The sequence below is a fragment of the Mercenaria mercenaria genome, chromosome 4 (genome assembly GCF_021730395.1).
Source record: "Mercenaria mercenaria strain notata chromosome 4, MADL_Memer_1, whole genome shotgun sequence".
In the NCBI taxonomy this organism is placed as follows: Eukaryota; Metazoa; Mollusca; class Bivalvia; order Venerida; family Veneridae; genus Mercenaria; species Mercenaria mercenaria.
This window is the reverse complement of record NC_069364.1, coordinates 23489887-23508593: the sequence shown is the minus strand read 5'-3', so window position 1 is coordinate 23508593 and position 18707 is coordinate 23489887. Positions and strand designations below refer to the sequence as shown.

Here is an 18707-nt window from a genome sequence, read left to right as displayed (position 1 = left end):
AGTAAATAAGATGGATTCATCGATCCATAAACATGTCAAAGACTATAATTATTTACTCATTTCCAGATCAAGATGAAAGAAATGACCCTGTAAGTCTACCGGACATTCCTGATCCTAATCTTATTTTTCGGAATTCTAATTACATATTGCCAGAAGAAACAACCCAATTTGCCATTACTAATTTGGAAGCACAAAATTCGGAAGGTATTATCATATATATGCTAAAACCACCACTTACTTACAAAGTATTTGTCTGTTTTGCGGATGTAAATGTGTTTCAACTCTAGAGGTTTAATGATTAAAGAAAATCACTGGTGCCAAAGCCGGACATTAATTAAGACCTGGGTGATCACTTGGTTAGACCACTGACCTTCGACAAGGCAGCTGACTGACATTATCTGATGATGACTTGGACATAGCTCGAACACAACGATGTGAGTCAGTGATCTTAATCATTAGTCCAAGGAGATCCTTTCTTGGATCTGTAAATTTCTTTTTCTAAAACGGACACATAGCAATATAAAGTAGCTCTCGCGTGCACAGTATGTTACCTAAAATTTACATTGTAAAAACGTTTTGTCAGTTTTAGAGAGACATGGTTCTCATTATCTTAAATGGTTAAAATGGGAAGTATATTTTGTGTTTTCCTACCGATATTTGTCCACTGATACCTTGACCTATATCTTACATTCAGAAACAAAACATATATGGAAAAATACAGTAAGTCCGAAGAAATGACCGATCCATAAACACGTTAAAAACAATAATAATAGCTTTTCAATTATTTCCAAGATGAGAGATATGATCCTCTTAGTCAACCGGATATTCCGGAACCTTATTTACCGGAATTCTTATTATGTATTGCCAGAGGAGGCAACTCAGTTCGCCGTTGTTAGTTCAGAAGCCCACATTGCGGAAGACATTATCATGTAGGATAGGTTAATCATGAGTAAATAAATGTTTTACATTTTTCTGCAAACCACTCGAGATTTTTTATCGTACTATAAATTGTATATTATTTCTAAATTATATAAAAGTAAACAGACAGTTCTTCTACTTAATTGATGCAATGTAATCTTGATTTTTATTTCATTTAGAAAAACAAATGCTGGAGGAAAAAAGAAGACTAAGGGAGCTTATTACTTGCAAGATTTGCTTAGATCTATAAGCGTGTATTGTGTTTCTACCGTGTGGTCATCTTGTTTCCTGTCAAGGTTGTGCGCATATGGTTGACACATGTGCTGTTTGTCTGGCCTTTATAGAAGGAAAAGTCTTGATTATGACATGTGACTTACAAATGAATTAACTTGGGACTTTTTTAAGTTTTACCTTATGATACTAATGGTGCCAAAATTGCCAGCAAATATGTTTACTGGCTATATCGTGCAATAGTTTGTTGTTTTATACATACTGTAGCTCCTTTCAATTAGTTTGTCAAGCTGTAAGTTTTCAAAGAAACATAAAACTGGAGTTATCTGAACATGATTCTGTTTTTATATAATATACAATAATTCTATATGTCACATTTTCAAATATTTACAGAATTTTGCAGTTTTATCATGTTTTATTTATATATGTTCAATTCTTTACAATTGATTCTTATATTTACAATAATGTTAATAATAAATAATAAAGCATTTGAAAAGGCTGTTTAAATAGTTATATAATTTAGATAATTTTACAACATATGCTGTAAAATGACATTTGGTGCCCGTCTGTCTGCAGTGAATGCATGTGCCTTAGCATTCTAACCAGTGCCGGTATAAAAAAAAAGGCGACAGAGCAAACCAGCAACGAAAATACATGCTTATTGTTCTTGTTTTAAAGACATACCACCACTCAGAAAAAAAAGTTATATCTAGCGTGAAGGATTCCAAAAGGAATGTCTCAAAGTGTATACATTAACTTCTCAAAAGTAAAGTGTATTCATTCACCTTTAAAATGTCACAAAGTCTTCACAGCATTTCCGTTTGAAAATGGGCTAATAGATAGAGTATGGAGAGCCATTAACATTTGAAAATATACATGAATCGTAAGCGTTAGAGATTTTTAAGATGTTGTCATTATGTGTTTATAAAATTCTGTGGAATGTTCATACTGCGCAAGGAAACCTTGAGGCCAGTTTAGCATAAGGAATTAAAGTACATTTTATGCGAACATATGCAAGCATGAGAACATTAAGGGTTGTAGCGGGTAAACACGTGCTGGTGTTATTGCGGTGTGACGGTATATTTATGGTAAAGTTTGGAAAATTCCAGTAGTGTTTGAACTATTTAGATTTGCTTTAACTATTCCTATTCCCCATAAAAATAGATTTCTATTATGCCTGTATATTGGTTATTCCGGCACAAAATATATGAAATTAGATCATGCACTTAAACGTTGAAAAGAAATCAGGAAAAGCTGGTATTAGATTATGTACGGAAACCGCAGTCTTTTTATAGAAAACATGGGGATTAGTATGAAGTAATTTAATGACGGTGAAGTTATCTGCAAAAAATAATATCATATTTTGGTATGTAAACGGTTAGGGAACTTTTACATTGTATAGAATATAGAAGAGGTAATTGTACGAAAGACCCGTGGTGACAGTTCAACTTCATGATTTCACGCTTTCTGCTTCATAATCTCACGATTTCTGCTTCCTGATTCTATTTCTTGATTTCACGATTTCCACTTCACGAATTCACGATTTCATGATTTCACGATTTCCACTTTACTAATACATGATTTCATGATTTCACGATTTCTTGATTTCACGATTTCCACTTCACGAATTCACGATTTCTTGATTTCATGATTTCCACTTTACTAATACATGATTTCATGATTTCACGATTTCTTTATTTCACGATTTTTAAATAGACTAAATTTCCTGATACTCCAGGTGGTGATGGTATCATTACAGCAGGCAATTAAGCTGAGGCGAAGAGTGTCATCGTGAAATCAAGAAATCATAAAATCGTGAAGTTTAATGGTGAAATCGTGAATTCGTGAAGTGGAAATCGTGAAATTAAGAAATCGTAAAATCATAAAGTTTGTACTATTAACCGGTCTAATGCTTTATAAAAATATGCTCTTTTTTAGTCAAAAACGTAATGCAGACATGTATTAATTACCTGTGAAATTGATTGAAACAAATAACTCATGTTGTCTATCTTTTGCTCCATAGTTGATATTTTCGGTGTCAAAAACAGAAAATAGTCGTCATGTCGCCAGTTTGACAGGAACAGATGACGGCGAAAAGCTCTTCTCTGCCGCATTAAGCATTACAAACTTGTGTAACTTCATCAAAATAAATCATGTATCTTGGCTGCACTACATGTTTATTTATTATCCCCCGCCGAGGGCAGAGGGACGTAGTTTTGGCGTTGTCCGTCCGCCTGTCCGTCCGTCCTCCCGGACGTCCGAAGCGCTATATCTAGAAAAAGGTTCAAAATATTTGAATAAAACTTCATATACATCCATACCACTATAGGGAATTGCGGCCCGTCAAGTTTCAGTCAGATTGCCCCAGTAACACCAGAGTTATGGCTCCTGGTAGCTTCTAGTGTTAATTTTGTAGGGTACTATAGATTTCAGTTCCATTACTTGTGACAAGGTTTAACTAGATCTATGAAACTTAAACTAAATTTAGATCAGCATAATGTAGTAATCCACACGCAATTTCGTCAGGATCTCTTGAGTTACTTCAGAGTAATTGCTCTTTAATTGTTTAAAAATCCACATAGTTGTACATAACAAACTAACCAGTTGGTAGAATTACATTAAACTTCTTTCATTTTTTCCCATGAGCATTTGTTTTCAACATGTCAAGTCGTGTACCTACACCCGGTCACCCCCACAGCCCTGGTCACATACCCATCCCCCTCACCAACCAAACATAAATCATTATTTTCTTCATTTTTTCTCCTTATTAAACCTTCTATGAATATGTATTAACATGCAAAATTTTATTCTTCCACCACCTCGCTCCTCCCATCACCCTGATCATGCACCTCCACAACAAGAGAGGCGTGAATCCCATCCCGCAGTTAGGGTATATGCTGCATAAAGCTAAACGAACGATGTGACGAAGAGATTAACATATTTTATCCGGGATTATTGGGAGTATCGCTGAGTACACGTGGATCAGCCGTCGGAAGCGGATAACGTCCAGTTACGTTCGAGAAATTAAAGAGATCCTTGAAAATGATCAGCAAATCACAGAGTAATGTCCCGTTAAATCCATACCACATGAATAATGACGTTGGGCCGTCTTAGCGGTGATAAAATTGTCTTGGTATCTATAAATGATTTTTATAAGTGAAATTTGTTATTATATAATTCACACTCATAATGGTGTAATTCAGTTTTCAAATCAATACGAAAGGATCAATGATAAAATCTTGAAACAACTTTTCGGGTACTTCTGAATACCTCTCCTATAAAAGTATGTACAATATAGCTTTTACTAAAGTAGACATGAAAGATCAAAATAATGATACATATATAAATGATGCACCCAAACACAAATAGTAATAAAAATAAATAAATTACCTCCTGGTTTTGAATATGACTGAAATACTATAAACTACAATAACATATTATTCAAAGTAATGCATGATTTTGTTTAATTGATAAAACTAGTTTGCCTGTTTTCAAGTTGAACAATAATATTATGACTCAAGCGTATTTTTCAAATTATATGGTCGTTTCATCTTTAAAACCGTTTCATATAAACGTAATCTCGTGTTTCGTTTAAGTACATGCACAGTACTTTGTAAACATAATGGTCAGCTAAAATAGCCCTATATCATTTACAATTATCTACACATGTTTAACACCCGTGTGGACGTGAAAAATTCCATTGATAATTTTGAAAGTACCTAAGCAATTTTGCAAACATGCAATACTGCGTAAAACTGCGCAGGTTGTTTTGGATCCATGCTGGTCGCAAATCCACTATGTGGGTTTTCCCATGGCATGGCTCATTTCATGTTTACTGGCAAATCTTCAAATAAGACATACCTTTGAGTAATTAAAACATAACAAGGTAACCAATGAACTAAAATTAAATCGGCGTTTGTGTATTGATTATGAAATTTTGATATTTCTATCAGCTAAAGACTTTGCAAATAACAGAAAAAGATAATTAGCATAGCGGTTTGCTTTCTAAACTACACACACATAATACCGATACATAACTAGTTTGAACACGTCTACATGTTTTTATACTTGAATTACATGTATAGAGATTCGATTGTTTTACTGAGAAGAACAAATAACTCAACCTAATGAAGATCGCACGTTAATTTTTTATAAACCTTAAATTTAAGGAAACATCAAGAATTGTATTCAAATTGACAAATAACCGCTTTTTTCTGTTAATATGGCTATAGTAATAACGAAGGTGGAACAGATATAATGTGCCAGCATGCATACGTAAAGACCTTAATAACAATTTCTTAAAGACTTATACAAAAAGAAATTAGTATTTTATAATCAAAATCAATTCGATTCACGTCAATTATTATCAATTTTGTTTTTCACGTAGTTTTTATTACACAGTATATTTAAATTGTTGATTATCTAAACTAGATATACTGATAACATACAATTTTTAAAATTATTCTTATTTTTAAAAATTATGACTCTGTGCCAAAGGTATAACTTGTGGAAATTCAATAAGGCAGACTTCATGAAAATAAGTTTCTTTTACTTTTTTGAGAAGAGGTTTTAAGTCTTCTAATATGGAACATGTTTTTTGACAATTAGATTAAATGTTTGGCGATGGAATTTGGTACTAAATGAATGTAGATCGCACAAGTTGTATAGAAAATAGCTTTGCATACTTTATCTAAAAGATTATAATAACCCATGCAGCAATAATGCAACTAGACAGAAACATAAAATGAGGTGTAGACTATGCTAAATGCTGAATGGATGTACTAAGTTTGGTTGACATAATCGTTAAGTAAAGGGAGAAAGATTCTTTTTTATCTTTGAATATAACATGGAGATCAAAATACTCACAGACTGTGAGAATGTACACGATCAAGAGATATCCCTGCAATACATCGACAGAAGATGTAGTAATGTTCAAGATGTTTTCACACCCTTGAATGGAAATCCGGAGATCATGGATTAGAATCCGGTGTAGACAATGGAAATTTCTGAGATACTCTTGACTGTATCCCACCTAACTAAGAGGTCAGTACTGGTTCTTCCAGGATTGAAGGCTTCGTGTGTTTAGGATGCACTGTATTTGACACGTTAAAGAGCCATGCTATCTATTCACAAAGGGAATGCAAAGTTAGCCGGACATGTATGTATGTAAAATCCTCCACATCTCTCTCTCTTTCTCCCTCTCTCTCTCTCTCTTTCTCTCTCTCACCCTCTCTCGCTGTTCTGGAGGCTTTACCTCACTCTCTGTTCTTGAGGCTTTGCCTCGCTTTTCATTCTAGAGGCTTTGTCTCGCTTTCTGTTCTGGAGTCTTTGTCTCACTCTGTTCTGGAGGATTTGCCTCGCTCTCTGTTCTGGAGACTTTGCCTCGCTCTCTGTTTTGGAGGCTTTGTTCGTCTCTCTGTTCTAGAGGCTTTGTTTGCCTCTCTTTTGTAGAAGCTTTGTCAAGCTCTCTGTTCCAGAGGCTTTGTCTCGCTCTCTGTTCTAGAGGTTTTTCCCGCTCTCTGTGCAAGAGGCTTTGCCTCACTATCTATTCTAGCGGCTTTGCCTCGCTTACTGATCCGGAGGCTTTGTCTCGCTCTCTGTTCTGGTGGCTTTGTCTCGCTCTGTTCTTTTGGTCAGATCAGTAATGATGATGAATCGTCGCCATTGAGTGGCTGCCGTTGTATTTGTATATGTATCTTTGAATATAAAGTATTTTTGAACGTGCTTATTATGTAAAGGGTGTAATACAATTATTGATATAATATAATATAATATAATATAATATAATATAATATAATATAACATAATATAATAACATAATATAATATAATATTACATTATATAATATAACATAACATAACATAACATAATATAACACAACATTATATTCATCGTATAATGCAATATCTGCTTGAATTTTGTACTACTGGCCAACACCTAATCAATATTTTCTTGGCCTGGCTGGTAACAACGATCTATTAGCACATCATTATCTAACCAGGAAAAATAAATAAGACTACAAATATTATGTGAAACACATGCAAATGTTCACTGCAAGAAAACATGTTAATGCCGACAAATTAAATTTGATAGTCACTGTGTATATATTGTATATCTTTGTATAATAAAATATTAAAAGGACAATGTCAAATTTTAAACCTGCAAGGAACCTTTCAAAAAGACTAAACAGAGATGTAAATGTCGGTCATGTTTACAACAATTCGCAAACTACCATGGAAATGGTTAATTCAAGGGTAAGAGAACCTGAACGTTTCCAGTGCAGAGGAAAAGATCTACAAAATGTAAGTAATTCAAATCAGCTTCAAAAATGCTTCTCTTGGAGGAACCGCCAAAGTACAAGCACTGGACAATATGACTACAACAGACAAATATGCACAAAAGGGATATCAACGAAACGCACAACTGTTCAACAGCCTGATAAAATACATGCCTCACCCACATTTAATGCTAGCAGACTAGTGAATCACCGATCTTCATTACCTGGATTAACCGCGCTGCCAAAAGCTGTACAGGATACACCTTCTCCTAGAAATGTTCATCCCGGTGCTTCGCGAAGATTCTCAAAACCTTGTGTATACAGTTGTTCTTTGTGGAATACCAGAAAGAGTGATAACACATTGGTTTCTTCCGGGAAAAGTTCAGGAAATAATGACAGCAAACAGTCAAATATTCAGTTTACGGAAACTGGAGCAAAATACGCTCAGCCACAGAAACATACTGCGCAAAACAGGTATTATCCGGGACAAGTTAGTGTCAATGATCAACAAAAAAGAGCTGATGTCTCCAAACAGCCGCATGAACTGGCTTCATTTTGTTCCCCAAAAACTTATTTTAGAAATGCTGACAGCAAACAGTTTCAGTTTCAGCCTGCAGTAATAAAACCAAGTACTTATCAAACCAAGCTGAAGGATCTACAGCGCCCATATTCTCCACAAAATGACACCGTCAATGAACAACGAAGACTCCTCAGTGCTTCAGAAAAGTCGTTTTGTTCTGACAAACAAGCTGATTACAAATGTGCTTCTCCAGAAAGTACTGCGAAACATTATTACAGCAAACAATTACAAATTCACCCTGCTGTCAATGGAAGAGACACGTTTCTGACACAACCGAAAGCTACAAAAGACAAATATTCTGAAGAAAACGTAAATTGCACCTATAATGGAATATTATCCAAGGTTTCTAAACAACTGAATGAATTCAATTCGTCTGTGAACCAAAATGCCACTATCGATGATCAACGAGGAGTGTCCATTGTCAAAGAGCGATCATTTAGAAGTTCTTCTTTTTGTTCTGTTAAAGAGGGTGATAGTACGCGAGTCCCTCTCGAAATTAATTCAAGACATAATGACAGTGAACAGCTGCAGCCTCAATCGTGTCGAGTTATTGAAACGAACACTTTTCTGGAACAACCAAATATCACACAAGACAAATATCTTAAAATTCACACTAATAAAAGAACGATATCCAGTTTTCTTAAACAGCCGACTGAAACCAGTTCATCTTTGTGCCAAAATGTCACTGTCAATGATCAACGAAGATTAGCATGTGTGCCTGAAGTCTCATTTGAACGAAGTTCTTCATTTTGCTCTGTTAGACAAGCTGGTAACGTGCAAGTTTCCGTTGAAAACGATTCAAGAAACGAGGAAAACAAACATCTACAGATTCAGTCGCGGGTTACTGAAACAAACACTTTTCTGACACAACCAACAGATACACAGGACACATTTCCTCTCCAAAATGTTACTGTTGATAATCAGCGAAAGCTATTGATTGTCCCAGAAAAGTCATTTGAAAGTTCTTCGACATTTTGTTCTGTTAGACAGGCTAGAAATACTTCGAGAAATGATGACATCAACATGCTACAGCTTCATCCTTCCGACTCAAATTGCACGCATTCTAAGGAACGCGTTGCATGCCATGCTGAAATGTTTTCTCCAGAACAAAATATTACAGATATAAAATTCATCTGCGGCAGCTGTCTTCAACCGCAAGAGGTATCGAAAATAACATATATCTGTAGTAGCTGCGGACCATTCGAACCACAATTATTCCTGGAATCCAGTGGGGATCACAAAATCCATTCTTTTTTCGGAGAGTGTTTAAAGTTAGTACAATGTTTATTATCATTGTGAAACTGTTAATTTAAGTCTTACATTTAAAATTTTAAATTTGATTGCAACTTTATATATGAACGATGCATTTTTGTTAATATCATAGTATTAAAACTCTTTAACCATTCTTTACAAATGTTTGACAATTTTCTTTTCGGAGAGCTCTAAGAGCAACTTATGTTTGATCCGCAGCATTCTCTTGCACGCAGGCGATTTGATATATTGAGTTATCTTGTAAGAATTCAGCTTTTGCTTTTAAGTAAGCTGTCAGAAATAATGAGGTATTGACAGAATCTACGAGGTAGCTCATTCCATTACGTAAAATGTGTTTTGTCGATTCTTTATAAGTTTTTACTTCTTTCTATATTTATTCTAGAGAACGAAATTACGCAAGCAGTGTAAAGCAAGACAGCGAGGCGCAAAAGAAGGAGTTGCATGATAATTTACCATATCTAAACTTTATCGAGGACGTATGTATTAAAACAGAAGACGATTCCCAACCATGCCAAATCACAGGGTTCTGCCAACTTCAAAATGGTAAAATAGTTTTGACAGAAATGAACAACAAAACGATCAAATCTTTAGACTATCAGAATTACCAAGTGATCAATGTTATGTCGCTATCAAACTATCCTATGGACATATGTTCTATGGAGGAATGCAAAGCCTTGGTTATTCTGCATGAATCTCCCATCCAGTGCCGATGCATATGCATAAATGTAGACGATCAAATCGAACTGAAGGAACAAAAGATACTCAAACACGCCTCCATATGCGTCGCCTATTGTAATGAGAAAATTTTCATAGGCAATTCTAGATGCAAAGGCGTTTATATATATGACAAAAGCTGGGCTCATTTAGACACGATCTCAAATGATTTATTTAGGCATGAGGAAATATTTTCCAATCAATTCAAAATTGCGGTATTCGAACATAACAATGAAACGAGAATCTATATCTCGGATGAAGACAATGGAATGCATTCTGTAAGAGGCTCAACCGAGGAGATAACAAAGAAATGGACATTCAAAGATCATGCTAACTTTAAAGCTACTGGCATGTGTAATGACAGTAAAGGCGATCTTTTACTAATTGATAAAGACTCCCAACGCCTTATTAAACTGAACGCAGAGGGAATGATTCTCTCCGTTCTTTTAGACAATTGGAATGGAACTGAATCACTCAACATCCCATTTCAGAACATGAAGAACAATAATCTGATTATAGCTCTTTATGGAAAAGACATTATCAGAGTGTTTCACTTAAAGTGATTTACTATTCGATAACACAGTGTTTCTCACTTACTAGATGGAAATACAGTAAGTCTTAATCTGTATCTGTTGAAGCACTGCCTATTTACAAAGCACGTACCAACATCTAAATAGACTTTTATTATATTATTTTTCATTGAAATACTACAATAAAGCAATAGAATTAAACTGATATTTTCACTTCTTTAAGGCTATAAAAATATATCTGTTTTATTTTCCACGGGTGTGAAACTGCACCTGTGTACGAAGGAATATGAATTGTATATAACTGGAATCTCGTTCAAACATGTACTTCACTGACGATATAGATCTCTGTATGTATACAAATACACAAAGATAAGAATACACGTTCCACCGTATTAAAATGTAAAAGAAAGTTAGTAATACATAGAACTACCTAAGTTGTTTCGACATAGACATTGTGATGGCATGGCATTGTGGCGACATATGATGTGCTTCAAGTTGCCCGGGTAAAATGTTTATAATTTGGTTAAAGTCATTAAAATCAAACCCATTAAATATAGAGAAAATATGTTTGTTTTACACGTAGGATTGAAATATATTTCAATCATGAACACCATATCTTTTATTTTCACTCGGGGCTGTGCCAGACTTGGAAATATTGAATTTGGTATTCACTCGGAGAAAGATATTTCAGTATGTAACACAAAACAAACAAAAAATATGTGCTATATATCTTTTAAACATAGATGAAATAATTCATTGTTATTTTCAGGTTTCATGGTTTTGAAGTTTAATCATTTCTTCAATTAGCACAATGTATGAAAGATTGGTAGTTTTTGAAATCGTAAGTCGCAAAGGTTGACGACTATATTTCATACGCACTAAATATATGTTTAAATGGCAACAAAAAATAGAACTTTTGATATAGTGATATAATGCACCTTTGTAAAGCTTTAATTTTGTTGTTTACAGGCTCCGTATAACATTTACATTTATATTTCTCCGGTAATCAAGGTTGTTATCAGAATTAACTAGCATTCGAAACTGTAGAACGAAACGTACCTCAAACGTATCTTTGTCACGCATGACTCATTGTGGACGATTCTATCTTTAAATCGCACTTGCAACTTATGACATCGGTTCTCTCTTTCATTGGCATATTTCTGCTTGGGGCGTTTCAGTTGAAAATTGTTCTGTATGTAGTTGACTCAAAGAGCTGTAAGCAATAAAGTGAGTTACAAGCGATCTTATTTTTATGTTTCTGGCCTTCACTGGCTTTTTGTCTTCAACCGCAGGCAACTACAATAGTCCTTTTCTTTATAAAAAGGCCACTGTAGAAAAGCTTAATTGTCTTTACTATAGTAAATAGGGCTTATTAGGTAAAGACAGTTGTCCAACTAATCCATGTTAGAGGTGTTACGAGATACTGGTGTGAAGTAAATCCATACATAAAACAATACAAGTATGAGGTGTAAAAATGTCTGAACATTGCAGGCGAATCAACAAAATAGCACCTCACATGTTCAGTTGTCTTGGTAAAGGAAGACTTTAATGTCTTCAACATGTAGATTTACATTTCACGAGCAATTCGGACAATTTTAGCAGATATTGTTTGTTATGTAATGGAATTTACTACTAGTTCAAGTAAATGAAACTATTTTTTTTCTACTTATATTATTTTACCTTATATTCTCAAAATAAAAATACATTTATATCATTATATTTTTGTAAAAGCTGAAGATATGTTATACAAGTGTAAATAAAGTGTTGCCTTTTTATATAGTCTTTGAAATGAACACAGCGCAAAAAAGTACTTTTTTAGATAGAAAATTATAGTTTCCGTCCTTTAATGCTGCACTTTCGATCAAACAATAATATTAATGTTGAAGATTTAGCTGCATTCTACATCATGTAAAGCTTTCTGTTTACGTTTTTTATCATTAGTTGTTAATTACAATTTATTAACGGTACAAACAAAGCAAATAATTACGATCACACAACGAGTCCATACTCATAATAATGGGAATACGTTTTGATATTGAAAACACAAAACCTGTTTCTTACATGACAAAATATTGCGTATTACAGTCAAACCTGTGATAAAGACCACCTGTGATCAGAGCCCATCTGTCTCTTAAGACCACATGTTTTGTTTCCCATTTTAACATTAACAGCGTATCTTAATCTGTGAATAAAAACTACCTCCCAATAAAGACCAAAGTTTGGCTCTCGGCTCTCGAAAGGATGACTTTACAGACAGGTTTGACTGTACATTGATTATGTCCGACAAAACTTAAAATGCTTGTGACATTACAGTAGCTGAGAACGGTTGATGAAAATTTAGAAGTTAATTCAGATTATTTTGATACATTCAGCAAATAATGATTTTACCGTGATGTTTTAAACGATATAGTCAATCGCTCACAATATGAAAACAATGGAACGAAATGTCACCTTGAACAGAACAAACAACACATTAAAATGATACATAATTTATTATACAATATCATAAACAAGAAGTTGATATGCTAATTGCTCCATATCTCCGAATGTAAAGAAGTCAGTTTGTTAAAATGTGAATGACAATATAACAAAAGCACACTGAAATTTCACAATGAATACCGCGTTTATATTTAATATGATACCATTATGCTAAAAATAGGCAATAGTGACGCGTGTAAACTAGATCAGGCAATAACGATCTCGAATCAATGCCCACTATGTAAACCGAGTCACGTTAAATTTATCAATGAACTTAGAGGTAGTGTAATACATCGTGGACAATTATTTCAAAATACAAATTTCCTTATATTATTTAATGAATATAGAGTGGGTAAGATATCACCACAACTTTCCCAAGTCTTCTTTAGCATCTCCGCTCCGGCTAGCTAAAGCTGGATTTTACTATAATACTGGAATACGCGAAAACGCAACATGCTTCTGTTGTGGTCTGATAATCGGCTCGTGGACAACAGATGAATCTGTTTCTATCTTCATCAGCGTCTGTCTCCACATTGCGGATATTTGAATGGAGAAGACAAGACAAATATCCCGATTCATGGTGATCCGTACTCGGAACAGTCCAGTAAGGATACTAACGAAGCCGAGAATGTCTCTACTTCAGATTCAGTTATCAGACTGAGTCAAAGACAAAGATCAGTTATCACAAGGGAAGTCAGTGGGAGCGTTCAAGATGAAGGCAGTTTTTGTATTAGTGATGAACGATCGAATCATACACAAAATTGCTCAGAAAGACTTTTCCACAGGCAAATGATCAAATTGAATACTATCCTGGTATAACTACACAAAAACCGAAACATCTAGATTATGCAATAAAAGTGTGTCAGACTGTCTTCATTTATTAACTGGTGTACAGATCTGATGGATCCAGAACAACTCGCAGAAGCAGGGTTCTATTACGCAGGTAGAATAATTTGTTTCCATATTAGTTAGTTTCTTAGGTACCTAACAGATTATACTTTATTAATCTAATTATTATCTAATTATTTTTCATAAAAAAGAATACAAACATGTATGTATAAATACTTTGCCTTATAATTATTTTTTGTCCCATGCAGGTGTTCAAGACTGTGTCCGATGCTTTTTCTGTGGTGGCGGAATGAAAAACTGGGAAAAACGGTGACAATGCATGGATAGAGCATGCTAGATGGTTTCCGAATTGTGCATACGTGAAACAATGCAAGGGAGAAAATTTTGTAAGCATGTGTCGCATGGCAAATATTGACTACATGACAGCTAATGGTGTAATGCAAGATCTGGTAAGTGTATGATTTAGTGTAATAAACGAAAATAATTCTACTTGCATCAGGTGCAACACAAATATTGCCTATTTGACTCTCTGATATATTAGAAATAAATAAATCTCAATTATTACCAAACATTTGTTTAACTTTCCTTCTTTATACTAATATGAATTTTGACTTGGTCTTTGATAAAACATGTAGACCGAGTTAATGTTTAGTTTACATATTTAATTTGAATTATAATCAAGGACTTCTATTTTATTTTAGGCAACAACATGGAATCAGGAAGGTTGTGGCAACTTTGTCGCAGACCAATTGATAGAAGACCTTAACAGCGCAGCTGCCAAACTTGTTGTCAGTATCGGATACAAACAGGAGGATGTAGAAAATGCTGTAAAAATTGCGATGGAGAAATATGGTAGATTCTTACGTCTATAACACTGCAAAAGCTATTAGAGGAAAATCGTCAACTGAGAAGTCAAATGACTTGCAAAATTTGTTTATACAAGGACGCCTGTGTTGTTTTTATACCTTGCGGTCACATGGTTTCTTGTGTTGAATGTGCGCATGCGCTAAGAAAATGTACTGTTTGCAGATCAGTCATACAAGGAACAGTAAGAGCGTATCAAGCATAGAGACACGCAGCATCTAAAATCGCTTACGTGATGTTTCTTATCAATAGTCACTTTCTTCTATGTGCAACATAATTTTGATATACAAGGATACATATACTTTTATCTCAACAGAATTAAGTTTTTATTCTGGATGAAATTTGAATATCCCTAATACTATATTGAATTTTAAGTAATAATGAATCTTAAACAAAACCTTTATTAAATTTTTAATATTTGTATGATTTACTTGTAGCATTACTTAATGTTTAATGTTATTAGCTCACCTGTCACAAAGTGACAAGGTGAGCTTTTGTGATCGCGCGGTGTCCGTCATCCGTCGGTCCGTCCGTCCGTGCGTGCGTCCGTCCGTCCGTAAACTATTGCTTGTGACCACGCTAGAGGTCACATTTTTCATGGGATCTTTATGAAAGTTGGTCAGAATGTTCATCTTGATGATATCTAGGTCAAGTTCGAAACTGTGTCACATACCTTCAAAAACTAGGTCAGTAGGTCTAAAAATATTAAAACCTTGTGACCTCTCTAGAGGCCATGTATTTCAAAAGATCTTCATGAAAATTGGTCAGAATGTTCATCTTAATGATATCTAGAACAAGTTTGAAACTGGGTCACGTGCCATCAAAACCTAGGTCAGTAGGTCTAAAAATAGAAAAACGTTGTGACCTCTCTAGAGGTCAAATATTTCAAAATATCTTCATGAAAATTGGTCAGAACGTTCAACTTGATGATATCTAGGTCAAGTTCGAAGCTGGGTCACGTGCCGTCAAAAACTAGGTCAGTAGGTCAAACAATAGAAAAAAATTGTGACCTCTCTCAAGGCCATATTTTTCATAGAATCTGTATGAAAGTTGGTCTGAATGTTCATCTTTATAATATCTAGGTTAAGTTCGAAACTGGGTCACGTGCGATCAAAAACTAGGTCAGTAGGTCTAAAAATAGAAAAACGTTGTTACCTCTCTAGAGGCCAATATTTCATGAGATCTTCATGAAAATTGGTCAGAATGTTCATCTTGATGATATCTAGGTCAAGTTCGAAAGTGGGTCACGTGCAGTCAAAAACTAGGTCAGTAGGTCAAATAATAGAAAAACCTTGTGACCTCTCTAGAGGCCATAATTTTCATGGGATCTGTATGAAAATTGGTCTGAATGTTTATCTTGATGATATCTAGGTCAAGTTCGAAATAGGGTCACGTGCGGTCAAAAACTAGGTCAGTAGGTCTAAAAATAGAAAAACCTTGTGGCCTCTCTAGAGGCCATACTTGTGAATGGATCTCCATAAAAATTGGTCAAAATGTTCATCTTGATGATATCTAGGTCATGTTCGAAATTTGAACTCGTGCCTTCAAAAACTAGGTCAGTAGGTAAAATAATAGAAAAACCTTGTGACCTCTCTAAAGGCCGTATTTTTCTTGGGATCTGTATGAATGTTGGTCTGAATGTTCATCTTCATGATATCTAGATTAAGTTCGAAATTGGGTCACGTGCGGTCAAACACTAGGTCAGTAGGTCTAAAAATAGTAAAACATTGTGACCTCTCTAGAGGCCATATACTTCATGAGATCTTCATGAAAATTAGTCAGAATGTTAACCTTGATAATATCTAGGTCAAGTTTGAAAGTGGGTCACGTGTCGTCAAAAACTATGTCAGTAGGTCAAATAATGGAAAAACCTTGTGACCTCTTTAGAGGCCATAATTTTCATGGGATCTGTATGAAAGTTGGTCTGAATGTCAAGAAAGCGGGTCATGTGCCTTCAAAAACTAGGTCAGTAGGTCAGATAATAGAAAAACCTTGTGACCTCTCTAAAGGTCATATTTTTCAAGGGATCTGTATGAAAATTGGTCTGAATGTTCATCTTGATGATATCTAAGTCAAGTTCGAAACAGGATCATGTGCGGTGAAAAAACTAGGTCAGTGTGTCTAAAAATAGAAAAACCTTGTGACCTCTAGAGGCCATACATGTGAATGGATCTCCATAAAAATTGGTCAGAATGTTCACCTTAATGATATCTAGGTCAAGTTTGAAACTGGGTCACGTGCCATAAAAAGCTAGGTCAGTAGGTCAAATAATAGAAAAACCTTGTGACATCTCTAGATGCCATACTTTTCATGGGATCTGTATGAAAGTTGGTCTGAATGTTCTTCTTGATGATATTTAGGTCAAGTTTGAAACTGGGTCAACTGCGGTCAAAAACTAGGTCAGTAGGTCTAAAATTATTAAAATCTTTTGCCCTCTCTAGAGGCCATAGTTTTAAATGGATCTTCATGAAATTTGATCTGAATTTTCCCCTTGATGATATCTAGGTAAAGTTCAAAACAGAGTCACGTACCTTTTGAAAACTAGATCAATAGGTCAGATAATAGAAAAACCTTGTGACCTCTCTAGAGACCATATTTTTCAATGGATCTTCATGAAAATTGGTCAGAATTTTTATCTTGATAATATCTAAGTCAAGTTCAAAACTGGGTCACATGAGCTCAAAAACTAGGTCACTATGTCAAATAATAGAAAAAACGACGTCATACTCAAAACTGAGTCATGTGGGAAGAGGTGAGCGATTCAGGACCATCATGGTCCTCTTGTATTTCTTTTGTTATCCTCTTTCATTGAATTTGGTATTTATGACATACATTTTGCATTAATTCATTTATGACGTTTAAAGTATGTATTGCATTTATACATTTAGTTTGTTTTATCCATGAAATCCATGTCCGTTTTGGTTATAGAATGTATACTATACTTTTAGTGTGCTAAATATTACGTAGCTTTAGGTCTCCTTACTTCTACATATAAACGGATTGGTGGTTTACCTGTTGCGGTACTAAGTGTGGTCATTGGTTGCATAGTGTGAAATATCGATGATTCTTCCCAACACAAGGTAATATGTCTCTTTCTTATGAGTTTCAAAATTCCCTTCATTGGCTGCAGTATTTGAGAAAATAGGATGGAAACTTACAAATGCTAGAAAAGCATGTGGAAATCGGGAGAGAACTGAAAATGTTACGCGCCTTTTCTTTGTGTTTACATGGCTACGGCAGTGAAAAGTGAAACACTTGCCTATATAAAGGGCGTGTACTGTCAAATATCTTGCCGCGTACGGTATTTTGCAGCAGAGATAGCTAGTAAGGTGGCGATTTCTGAAGGGATAGTTCACACTATTCTGACAAAGTATTGAGGTTTTAGAAAGGTCTGTGTTTGGTGGATCCGCTGATCAGAAGAATGATAGATTAAAATTTTCAAGAACTCTCCTTAAATAATTCAGATGATGCGTCGGTAAAAAAACTATCTAAATTACGTGTTTTGTTTGAATCCCAAAGTCGATCTGACAACAAGCAATGAAAGAGAAAAGTGAAAAACGCACGGTAGTAGCAACTTTCTACACAACGAAAATGTAAACATTTTTTCAAAAACTGCAAACCTACATATTCCCCAGATTTTATGCATTTTTTCTCTCTCTATTTCCTCACATCAAGAAAATGTTTTGGCGACGATGTGACAGTAAAGTGCAATTAGAAGCACAATCGATCAGTGCTTGAAACAGATACCAAGGGAAGACTACTCTGACGTTTTTAAACAATGGATATTGCTCACAAAAATGCGATTGTATTAAAGGCGAAAACATTGAGGGGTTGGTATATATATATATTAGTTAGGTAGACTTTCACCTTAAGCTTTTTTCTTGCCAAGTCACAGAACAGCTTACAGCACCCTCGAAACATGCAACTAGGTAACATATATAACACTATAACAAAGTAAGACCTAATTTATAAATTATTGAGTAATTTGCATCAA

At 34.7% G+C, this 18707-nt stretch overlaps 2 protein-coding genes and 1 long non-coding RNA gene across 3 annotated transcripts in view; all 3 read left to right on the top strand.

The window, feature by feature from the left end:
- The window catches only part of LOC123556214 (baculoviral IAP repeat-containing protein 7-like), a 34703-nt gene extending 33170 nt beyond the window's left edge, over window positions 1–1533 (top strand). The window contains exons 6-7 of the mRNA XM_053540738.1: window positions 67–204; window positions 1098–1533. Of these exons, the coding sequence (XP_053396713.1) occupies window positions 67–204; window positions 1098–1168 (209 nt within the window). The 3' untranslated portion in view covers window positions 1169–1533. The remainder of the gene's footprint in view (window positions 1–66; window positions 205–1097) is intronic.
- Window positions 1534–7098: 5565 nt separating this feature from the next.
- On the top strand, window positions 7099–11721 carry LOC128556259 (uncharacterized). Its single transcript, XM_053540732.1, has 2 exons — window positions 7099–9277; window positions 9661–11721. Exons 1-2 carry the CDS (start codon window positions 7293–7295, stop codon window positions 10553–10555), a joined length of 2880 nt encoding a protein of 959 aa, XP_053396707.1. The 5' UTR covers window positions 7099–7292; the 3' UTR covers window positions 10556–11721.
- A 1566-nt stretch (window positions 11722–13287) lies between these two features.
- LOC128556261 (uncharacterized) lies at window positions 13288–15136 on the top strand. The gene is made up of 3 exons (XR_008370523.1): window positions 13288–13943; window positions 14098–14298; window positions 14551–15136. It is a non-coding gene; the product is annotated as an uncharacterized LOC128556261 (long non-coding RNA).
- The last annotated feature ends 3571 nt before the right edge of the window (window positions 15137–18707 follow it).